General features: G+C 72.0%; 2 protein-coding genes across 2 annotated transcripts; both read right to left on the reverse strand.

The window, feature by feature from the left end:
• Positions 1 to 130: 130 nt before the first annotated feature.
• Positions 131 to 2,492, reverse strand: AURANDRAFT_66648 (hypothetical protein; the record flags this gene model as incomplete). Its single annotated transcript, XM_009042023.1, has 2 exons — positions 131 to 142; positions 366 to 2,492. Coding segments are annotated over 2 exons (2,139 nt in total), but the record flags the coding sequence as incomplete, so codon positions are not given.
• Positions 2,493 to 3,101: 609 nt separating this feature from the next.
• On the reverse strand, positions 3,102 to 11,063 carry AURANDRAFT_66649 (hypothetical protein; the record flags this gene model as incomplete). Its single annotated transcript, XM_009042022.1, has 5 exons — positions 3,102 to 3,641; positions 5,792 to 6,549; positions 6,626 to 7,428; positions 7,678 to 9,399; positions 9,607 to 11,063. The coding sequence occupies 5 exons, from the start codon at positions 11,061 to 11,063 to the stop codon at positions 3,102 to 3,104; spliced, it is 5,280 nt and encodes a 1,759-aa protein (XP_009040270.1).
• Positions 11,064 to 11,127: the final 64 nt, after the last annotated feature.

Genomic DNA, 11,127 nt, shown 5'->3' on the forward strand with positions numbered 1-11,127 from the left:
GTGGGACGCGATGTCGACCATCTTGGCCGCCAGGTCGTCCTTGGGCCCGTTGACGCCCGTCGCCGCGTCCGCGTTGAACGCGATCGCGTTGTCGAAGACGAGGACGAGATCGTCGACGACGGCCTGGAACGTCGCGTAGCGCCTGGGCAGCAAAAGAGTGATTCAACGTCGCTTCAATGTGAGTGTTCCGCGCGCGCGCGTTACGGAAAAAACATCCACGCTTCGAGACCGTTCCGAGAGATGATCGCTCGTCCAAAAATCAGCCGAAACGAGTGGAAAACGGCCGAGATCGGAGCCTTTGAAGTTGGGAATTTCGCTCTCTTTTGCTGCCCTGCTCCGCGCCCGCCGTTCAGCTGGCGGTGCACCTGGCCCAGGTCCATGGGCCGGGCGATCTTGGCCAGGTACTCGTGGCGGATCAGCGGGAAGGCCTCGACGGCGGGCCGGTGCCAGCCCACGACCTTGCCGTAGTAGCCGTCCGGCTTCACCCACTCGTGCTTCCGGACCCGGTCGAAGAGGCGGTCGGCCTGGGCCACCCAGGGCTCCCGCGCCGCCGCGGGGCTCCGCGCGACGTCGCCGGGCGTGCGCTTCTTCTTCGCGGGCGGCGGGCTCGGCGACCGCCGCGCGGGCAACGCCGCGACGGCGGCCGCGACGTGCGCCGCCGACTGCTGCAGCGCGCTCGGCGGCGCGGGCGGCCGCGCGAGCTTCTTGATCTTCAGCTTGGGCACGGACTTGGGCGCCTCGACCGGCGCCTCGGCGAGGTAGGTGCGCAGCAAAGGTGCCAGTAAATCGGCCCCCTCGACGATCGCGCCCGCGATGGGCTTTTGCGAGCACCACGCCTCCGGCGCGCCCCGGTGCAGGAACTCGACGCGCGCCTTCCAGGCCCGCGCGTTCGCGAAGCACTTGGCCACGTCGTCGCCGAACGCCTGCAAATTTCGGTAGCCGCCGCCCCGCGCCTTGGCCTCGATGCGGTTGAAGTCGCGCGCGTTGTGCGCGCCGCCGATGGCCGTCGCGTACTCGCCCTGCTCCGGCGGCAGCATGTTCTCGTGGAGGAAGCCCAGGGCCGCCTCCTGGCCGTCGGGGTGCTTGACGGCGCGCAGCGCGTCCAAAATCTTGGCGGCCTGCTGGCCCACGGACCCCTTGAGGGCGAGCGCGGGCGGCCGCTCCGCCGGCGGCCTTTCCGACGAGCCCGCGCGCGCCTTCGGCGGCGGCTTCGCCGCGGGCGGTTTTGCGGACGGCGACGGCCGCCGGTCGTCGCGCTTCGCCGGCGCCTTGGCCAGGTCGGGCAGCTTCGCCTTCCACCGCGCGGAAAACAGCTTCGCCAACTCGCAGTACGCGTCCGCGTCCGCGTCACCATGTAAAACCCGCCCGCTGCCCCGGGGCCCGTAGTAGGCCCGGCAGTTGGCGAAGATGAGCTCGACGTCGCGCGCGACGTCGTCGGGCCGCTTGTAGTCGCCCTCGAGCAATCTCCGAAAGACCTCGTTGACGCACATGGGCTCGGGCACGGCCCGGAGGTAGTCGTCGAGCGTGCGCTTCTGCCCCTGCTCCCGCGCGTCGTAGTAGGCCGTGATGGGGCTGATGAACGCGTAGCAGCGCTGCACGCCGCCGTCGTAGACGTTGAGCACCGCGTCCTCGACGGCCGACAGGATCTTCTCGTACCGCGGCAGCAGCCGCGGCACGGCCTTGTCGAGCTCGACGTCCGTCGCGCCCGCGGCGCGGAGCGCCGGCCGCAGCTTGTGCTCCACCTCCTTCTCCACGGCCGCGAGCCAGGCCCGGCCCGCGTTCCGGAGCTCCGGGAAGCGCACGTCGACGTTGTAGCGCAGGCAGTTCGCGGCGATGCGCCGCGCGTCGCGGACCCAGGCGCCGACGTCGCGCCGGTAGACGCCGGACCGGTGGCGCACCTCGAGCTTGTTCAGGTCCATGGGCTGGCCCGGGCCCTTGGCGTCCGCGAGGCGCGGCACGTAGTCCGCGTACTGTTTCACGTCGACGGGCGCCTTGAAGGGCGCCGCGGCCTTGTGGCGTTTTAAAGATTGGAGCACGCGCACGACGGCGCTGTCGACGGCGTCGGTCATGGGCAGCTTCTCCCGCGGCGGGCCCGCCGCCGCCGCCGCCGGCTGCCGCGCGGCGGACGCGGCGCCGTCGTCGCCCCACGCGCTCCGCGCCGCCGGCTGGAGGAAGGGCCGCAGGGGGCCCTGGCACTCCTTGTCGAACTTGCGCAGGATGGTCCGCGCGCCCTTGGCGACGTCCGGGAACCGCGCCTTGCAGTAGAGCGCGCTGTTCTCGTAGACCAAACGCACGTCCGCCGCGAACGCGGCCATCGTCGCGTACGACTCGACGCGCGCCCGGACCGTGCCCAGGTCCATGGGCCGCTTGACCACGTTGAGGTAGTCGCTGTACAGCGCCGTGTTCACGGGCGCGCCCCAGAGGTTGCTCGGGTCCTGCGCAAAGAGGCGGTCCAGCACCTGCCGGGCGGCGTGGAGCGCCTCGCCCTTCATTGCGTATAAGTCGGCGCGGCGGCGATGCCTTGATATCGCGGCGCCGGCCTTTATGGAGCTGGTGGTCGCGACAACGCGGCGGTCGGGGGCGCCGGTGCGGCGGCGCGCGCGTCGGCGTCGGTGATGGCGGCACTCGCGGCACTCGGCGGTGCGAGGTCTTGTCGATCGAGGCGCCGGCGCGCCGGTCGGGGTGGCGCGTTCCAGGAGCGCGCGCGACCAGCTCGTACGCCGGCTGCTCGGGCCTGCGCTACTCGTCCTCCGTCGTCGCGATCCGCGCTTTGACTCGGAGGGGTGTCCATCCTCTTATTCTTGGTGATCTCGTTGTGGACGAGCACAGTAGCGCACTGCAGTACTTAGGCTTGCAGTGGAAGATCGCGTAGGCCATGGCCTCCTGCCTCATGGCGTGGATCTCGGAGGCCGCGTCGCGGGAGCGTCGATCATGTCGTGCGCGCCGCCGCCGAACGCAATGAAGTCGATCCGTCGATTACCCGGGGCCCCGGGCCACGCCCCGGAACTCGAATCGAGAGGCTCACTCAGCTGCCAGTGGCAAAGGGGCTTATGTAGGTCCGGGCGGGAGGGGTCATCTTCAAATTGCGGCGCGGCGGCGCCTCACGTCGCGAAGCGCGCGAGGCGCTTCGCGCGGAGCTCCGCCGCCGGGAGCCGCGGAGCGACATGAGCGGGCGCGGCGTCGAGGAGGTGGCGGCACTGCGCGTAGGAGCAGGGCAGGTAGTCCTCGACGTCGAGGCGGACGACGTCGCCGCCGGGGAGGAACTGGGGCGGCACCTCGCCGTCGCGGATGGCCCGCAGGAACGGCAGGTGGTCGCCGTAGCTCTGGAGCGGGCCCGCGGGCTCGGCGAGGTCCGCGAGGCCGACGACGTTGCCGCGCGCAACCGGCGGCGCGGCGGGCAGCCCCTCGGCTCGCACGGTGAAGCCGTCGGACCAGAGGCAGACCGTGAAGGACCGCGGCGCGCCGGCGCGCGCGACGGCCTCGGCGACGCGCTCCTCCGTCTCGAGGCGCAGCTGCCGGGGCGCCGCGGGCAGCGCGTCCGTCGCGGCCGTCGTTCCGATCAGAGCGTCGAGGACCGCGGCGAGCACGCGCTGGTCCGGCCGCGCCTCCGCCTGCCGCGCGCTCGAGCAGCCCGTCACGGCCTGCGGTGGGGAACGGCGCCTTACGGTGGCGCGGTGGCGCGAGCGGGCAGCCTCGTCCGCCTCGAGGCGGGCAGCCCGGATCGGCGTGCAACGCACCGAGCTGTCCATTGGCGCCGGCTCGAGGCAGCGCCGCGTCGCCGTAGGCGGCGAGGTCATGCTCGTCGACCGCTTCATTTTGCCTGCGTCTAGTGTCGTACCCCTTGGGGATGTTCAAGAACTGGATGCGCGCGCGTCCGTATGAGGCATGACATGGTTCAAGGGCAACTTGGCTGGGCACCGGCGTTGACTATTCAATAGTCTGTGATTTGATCCAGGGCTCGAGCCTCGACATCGGCGCGGGCGCGCGCGGCCACCCTCGACGCGACCTGCTCGTGCGAACTGCTGACAATGCCACCGAAACGCAAGACCGCGGGCGCGGCGAAAACCGCCGGCGCGAAGCGCGCGCCGAAGAAGGCGAAGAAAGATGCGTCGCCGTCGGACGCCTCCCTGGCGCAGAAGGCCGTCGTGCGCGCGGACCGGCTGACGCTGGAGCAGGCGCTCGTGGGGCTCGTCGAGGACGGCGTCGTGCGCTACGAGGAGCTCGAGGCGCGGGGCCTCGGCCAGGCGCCGGCGCCGGCGCCCAAGGTCACGGCGACGGCCGCGCTGACGTCGACGGGCGGCGCGGGCCGGCGTCCCGCGGCCGCGACGATGTTCGAGAGATTGAAACGATGGAAACTGGTCACCGTCGTGCTTGGTAGGCATGGGCGCGTGGGAGCGGCTCGACGTCGAGCTGCTCATGCAGGTCGTCGACTGCTGCGGCGCGGGCACGAAGTTCGCGCTGAGCGAGGTCTGCAAGGGCCTGTGCTCCATGCGGCGCGAGCCGCGCGCGTGGCGGAGCCTCGACACGGGCACGCTCGCGGGCCTCACGGCCGCGGGGCTCCAGCGCCTGCCGCGGTCCGTGCCGACGACGAACCTCGAGCGGCTCACGTGCCGGTCGCAGGGCTACAAGGACCCCTTCGTGGCCAAGGACTGGGTCAACTTCCTCAAGCAGCTCGACTGCAAGGCGAGCCTCCGCCACCTCGAGCTCCTCAGCAGCAAGTTCGGGTCCGGCGCGCAGGCGCTCAAGGCCGCGGAGCCCTTCGCGGCGAACCTCGAGTCGCTGAAGCTCATGGGCGTCAAGCAGGGCAGCATGGACGGCGTCATGAAGTTCGTCCGCGCCGCGACGCGGCTCACGGCCCTGGACATCGAGTCGTCGGAGACGCCGTGGCGCTACTTCCTCGAGCGGCTCGCGCAGCTGCCCGCGCTCCAGCGCGGGCCGGGCGCGAAGAGCCTGCTGAAGCGCATCGTGAGCATCGGCGGCTGGCAGAGCACGGCGACCCACGTCGCGTTCGTGCTCGGCCTCGCGAACCTCTTTCCCGAGCTCCGCGAGCTCCACCTCTCGGGGCTCTGCGCGAACGACGCGTCCGCGGCGCCCGCGCCCCTCTCGAAGATCCGCGTCCTGCGCCTGCGGAACGTCATCTTCACCTCCGGCATGTACATCGCCCAGCTCTACGGCCGCGGCGTGCCGGACAGCGAAGAGGCGCTCGCCTCGTACTTCGCGGACGTCGAACGGAGCATGCCCTGCCTCGAGCTCTGGGAGACGCACCGCAAGCGCGAGTACATCTCGGGCAAGGAGTTCAAGGCCGGCAAGCGCTACGAGCGCACGCCCGTCCTGCGCAACATCGGGGGCCTGTGCTTTTCGCGCCTCAACGAGCTGATCCTCGAGGACGTGGGCGTCGCCGAGGACTCGTTCGCCGGCGTCGAGGCCCCCAAGCTCAAGGTGCTCAACCTCTGGCTCTCGCCCCTCACCCACAAAGAGCAGCGCTCCGGGTGGGCCGATGGCTCCCGCATGGACGTGTCGGACAACGCGGGGCTCGCCGCCCAGCGCGCCGCCGTCGCGAAGCCCCTCGAGGACTCCGCCGAAGGCGCGGTCAAGGTGACATGGCTGAAGCCCGAGAAGAAGCGCCCCGCGACGACGTGAGCACCCACTCACTCGCAAGTAAGAAGCATCGTCCGCTGTTATCGGAAGAGCAAAACTCAGGAAGCCGGGGCCTCGACCGCTGTTATCGGAAGAGCGTGCTCGCGCAGAGCGCCTCATCGTCGCCGCCGCCGGGGAGCGCCGCGGGTAGTACAAAAGCGCTGGCGGCGGTGAGGAGCGCGAGGCAGACGAGCGTCAGCTGGAGGCCGACGGCGGCCAACGTCCGCGTCGCCAGCGTCGGCGCGGTCGCGAAGGCGATCGCGTTCGGCGGCGTCGCGATGGGCGTGCAGAACGCGAAGGAGCAGGCCATCGTCACGGCGCAGAGCGCCGGCAGCGGGTCGTCGACGCAGCCGACGAGCGGGAGGATCACGTTCGCCGTCGCGACGTTCGACACGCCGTTGGACAGGAGGCACGCGAGGAGCGCGGCGACGACGACGACGTGCTCCCGCGACGCGCCGGCGATGACCGAATCGCCGATCGAGGCCGCGAGGCCGGACGCCTTGGCGCCGGAGCTCAGGGCGACGCCGCCGCCGAGCAGAAACATCGATTCCCAGGGCAGATCGCGGACCGCGGCCCAGGGCAGCGCGTCGGACAAGAAGAGCGCGAGCGCCGCGGCCATCGCGACGGTGCCGTCCGTCGCGAAGCCCGGCTCCGGGAGGAGCTCGGACCAGCCGGGCACGCCGAAGCGCCGCAGCCGGAAGAGCCAACACACAAGCATGGCCCCGCAGACGCCGAGCACGCGCCGCTGCGCCGCCGAGAGCGGCGGCGGCGGCCCCTCGGCGGCGGAGGCGCGCCCGGCGACGCGCGCCGGTACTTTGAAGCGGCGGACGAGGATCGCCCAGAGGCACGCGTTGCCGACGAGCCCCACGGGCGCGGCGAACGCGAACCACGACGCGAAGGCCACGCGGTCGCCTATCAAGCATGACGGTGACGATTTCTCATTGTTTTCCCACCCCAAATCTCTCGAAAATCGTCACGGCCACAGGACGCTGGCGGTCGCCGACGAGGCCGGCTAGGACGACGTTCGGGCCCGTGCCCACCAAGGTCGTCAAGCCGCCGAGCGAGCTCGACAGCGCCACGGCGACGGCGACGGCGTCCCGGAGCGACTCGTCGCCGCCGGCCGCCGCCGTCGCGGCGAGCGGCGCCATCATCGCCGCCGTCGCCGTGTTGGACGTCCACATGGACAACGACGCCGTGGCGACGATGACGCCGAGCAGCAAGCGCCGCGGCGCGTCGCCCCGCCGGTCGAAGCGCCGCAGGAGGCCGCTCGCGACGCGCGCGTGGAGGTCGTGGCGCTCGAGGGCCGCGGCGACCAAGAACGATCCCAGGAAGAGCATGAGCGGGTCCGACAGGTACGCGCTTGAAATGAGGCGCGCGTCCGCGGCGCCGCTCGCCGGCAGGAGGACGACGGGCAGCAGCGACGTCACGCCGAGCGGCACGCAGCGGGTCAGCCACCAGACGATCATGAGCGCGCCGCACGCGCCGCACGCGGCCGCGGGCGCGGGCGCGGCCCGGCGCTGCGCCGCCGACGCGGCGAGCACCGCGGCGTAGGCGACGACGCCGAGCCAGAAGCCCAGGCGCGACGCGTTCGTGCGCGCGCCGGTGTGTGTTGGACGCGATGTGTTCGTGCGCGCGCCGGTGTGCGTTGGACGCGACGCGTTCGTGCGTGCGTCGGCGCGCGCCGGCGCCGCCTCCGCCTTGTCCGCCTCCAGCAGCTCGTCGTCCTGGGCGCACGGCTCGAAGCCGGCCTCCACTTGCAGCTCGATGCCGCCGCCTTCCAAGAGCGGATTGCTGCGCGGACGCTGCATGCTCCGCGACGCTCGCGAGCTCCGCGTTGCGTCGCTACTCGGCAGAGCTCTGAGATGCTCCGCGACGCTCACGAGCTCCGCGTTGCCACGCTACCTGCAGCTGTGAGAGCACACATCGATTCCAACCAGCCCAGGGCTGCAAGTTCTGTTCAACTTGCACCACACTGTTTGCCCGACCAGCTCGTAAACAGACAAGGTCGCAGTATCAATTACCGGAATGTAGAAAACTCACGGAGCCGGGGCCTCGCCCGCCTCCTCCTCCTCGTCGACGCGCGCGGGCCCCTTGCCGTCCGCGCCGTCGACCGCGGCCGCGGCCGCCGGCTTCGCGTCGCGGCGCTTCTGGACGCCCGCGGCGGCGACGACGAGCCAGGCCGCGAGGGCCACGCCGAGCATGGCGCTCTGCGCCGTGAACCAGGGCCGGTCGTCGGCGACGTGCCCCAGATCCGCGGCCTTGGAGATGCCGGACCGCGTCGCCGCGGCCGCGAGGACGACGGCAGCGTAGCCCAAGCCCGTGTGGACGTAGTTGAAGTAGACGCGCTTCGGCGCGTCCTTGCCCGGCCGCGCGAAGCCCATGAGGACCATGGCGCCGACGGCGGCCATGACGCCGACGCCGATCTTCGGATGGCGGCCCCGGAGGTGCTCGCCGTTGTCCGCGCGGTCGATGGCCGACGCCGCGACGGCGACGCCCGCGACGGCCAAGATCAGCGCGGCGACGTTGCAGGCGATGTGGATCTTGAGCCAGAGCGGGCCCGGCGCGAGCACGAACCGCGACTTGGCCGCGACGAGCGCGGACGGCATGAGCGCCGCGAAGGCCACCAGCAGCAGACCGCCGTGGGCCCGGATCGCCCGCGACGACACGCCCTCGATCTCCTTGATCGAGAACGCGCAGGTCTCGAGGTCCAGAGTGAGCGCGCCGACGTCGTCGCCGTGGAAGCCGAGCGACCTGGAGCCGTAGGACCAGATGAACTGGTCCGCGCCGACGGTCTGCTCGCCCGCTTCCTCGATCAGTTTCGTGAACTCGACGACGTAGGCATCGTCCTCCACCATGGTGGCCGTGTCGGTCAACGTCTGCGCGGCCATGGCGTCGATGCCGCTCTTTTTGTACGACGTGATGTCGTACTTCGCCGGGCCGCCGTCCGGGCCCTCGGCGATGACGCACTCCGTGCCCGTCATGGACCCGTCGCCCCACCCCAAAGACACCCAGGCGCCGCCGTCGCTCCCGGCGAGGACGAGCGCGGCCCGGAGAGCGCCGTCCGCGAGCGACCAGTGCAAGCGGAGCTTGCCGTCCAACGCGAGCGAGTACTCGTAGCCCGGCCGGTCGCTCGAGCAGTCGAAGGGCGTCGTCGGCGCGCGCGTCGGCTCGCGCGACGGCTCCGGCGTCGGCGCGGGAAACGTCGGCTCCGGCGTCGGCGCGGGAAACGTCGGCGCGGGCGTCGGCGCGGGAAACGTCGGCTCCGGCGTCGGCGCGGGAAACGTCGGCGCGGGCGTCGGCGCGCTCGGCGTCGGCGCGCCCGGCGCGACCGACGGCGGGGGCGTCGCGGGGCGCGTCGGCTCCGCCGTCGGCTTCGCCGTCGGCGCGGCCGACGGTTTCGCCGTCGCGACCGCGCGCGGGACGACGTCGCAGGGCTCCGTGACGTAGACCGTGCGATAGCCCGTGGCGTGGCAGCCCTCGAGGGTCGTCGTCCCCGCCGCGGGCACGACGAACGTCGCCGGCGCGTTCCGCGACCGCGACGCGACGTTCTCGAAGCCTCCGCAGACGCCTCCGACGAACGCCGCGCCCGACCGCGCGTCGATGAGGTACTCCACGTCGTGGCTCTCGAACTCGAGGGCCGCGTCGTTCTGATAGAGGGTCGCCGTGAGCGTCGCGCCGGCGTCGACGGCGCTCCCGCAGGCGACGACGGCGCCGGTCGCGTCCGTGAGGCGGAGGTAGGTGTCGTCGCTCCGCACGGCCGCCCTGCGCATGATGACGTCGCCCACGGCGAAGGACCGGCACCGGAGCTCCGTGGCGTAGGAATTTGCGGAGCTTAACGCGCCGAACGCGACGACGAGGCGACACAACGTCATAGCTTCGTTAGAGGGGTCATCACCCACATTGGTCTTGCCACGACGGCACGGAACATCGCCGAGGAGCCATCCCACGCGTACAACACACCCGTGTTACGGCGCCGCCTCCCTCTCGTTGATGGGCGTGTTGACCTCCTTCAGCGCGATCTCGCTGTCGCTGGGCCGGTGGGGCGCGAGGGGCTTCGACGGCGCTTTGTGTCGCTTCGCGGCGCCGGCGACGGCGACGGCGAGCCACGCGCAGAAGCACGCGACGAGCAGCGACGCCTGCGCCGTGTACCAGGCCCGTTTGTCGGCGATGTGCTCCAGGTCGGCGGCCTTGGAGATGCCGCTCCGCGTCGCCGCGGCCGCGAGGACGACGGCGCCGTAGCCCAGGCCCGTGTGGACGTAGTTGAAGTAGACGCGCCTCGGCGCGTCCTTGCCCGGCCGCGCGAAGCCCATGAGGACCATGGCGCCGACGACGACCATGACGCCGACGCCGATCTTGGGGTGGCGGCCCCGCAGGTGGTCCGCGCCGTCCGTGCCGTCGATGGCCGCCGCCGCGACCGCGATTCCCGCGAGCGCCAAGATCAGCGCGGCGACGTTGCACGCGATGTGGATCCGGATCCAGAGCGGACCCGGCGCCAGGACGAAGCGCGACTTGGCCGCGACGAGCGCGCTCGGCATGAGCGCGGCGAAGGCGGCCAGGAGCAGGCCGCCGTGGGCCCTGATCTTCCGCGACGAGACCGTCTCGATCGTCTTCACGGAAAACGCGCACGTCTCGAGGTCCAGCGTCAGCGCGCCGACGTCGCCGCCGTGGAAGCCCAGGGACCCGGAGCCGTAGGACCAGACGAACCTGTCCGCGCCGACGGTCTGCTCGCCGGGCTCGTCGATGAGCTTCGTGAACGCGACGACGTACGCGTCGGCCTCGACCATGGTGGCCGCGTCGGTCAGCGTCTGCGCGGCCATGGCGTCGATGCCGCTCTTTTTGTACGACGTGATGTCGTACTTCGCCGGGCCGCCGTCCGGGCCCTCGGCGATGACGCACTCCGTGCCCGTCATGGACCCGTCGCCCCACCCCAAAGAAACCCAGTCGCCGCCGCCGCTCCCGGCGAGGACGAGCGCGGCCTCGAGCGCGCCGCCGACGACGGACCAGTGGAAGCGGAGCCGCCCGTCGAGCGCGAGGGAGAACTCGTAGCCCCGGTCGCTCGAGCAGTCGAAGGCCGCCGCCGACGGCGCTCCCGTCGGCGCGAAGACGACCGTCGCCGGTCGGGCCGCGACGGCCGCGAAGGCCGGCGACGCCGCGCGCAGGGACGCGTCGAGAACGCCGCTGTCGACGGCGGCGTCGAGGGCCGCGGCCGTGGCGTCGAGGCCCGCGCGCGTGTCGATGGTGAAGTCGACGGCGACGCCGGAAGCGTCGTCGAGGCGGCGCCGCCGCCGCCGCCGCGCGGCGGCCGCGGCGACGCCGACGACGACGACGTCGTCCGCGGGCAGGCCGAGCGCGTCCGCGACGCTCGCCTCGAAGGCCGCGGCCTCGTCGTCGCCGAACTCGTCGACGTCGACGCCGTCGAGGGTCATCGACGCCGCGAGCGTCGCCGCGACTCCGGTCGGCGCGGGAGGGCTCGGCGCGGGCGACGTCGGC

The sequence above is a fragment of the Aureococcus anophagefferens genome (assembly GCF_000186865.1).
Source record: "Aureococcus anophagefferens unplaced genomic scaffold AURANscaffold_25, whole genome shotgun sequence".
Lineage (NCBI taxonomy): Eukaryota > Pelagophyceae > Pelagomonadales > Pelagomonadaceae > Aureococcus > Aureococcus anophagefferens.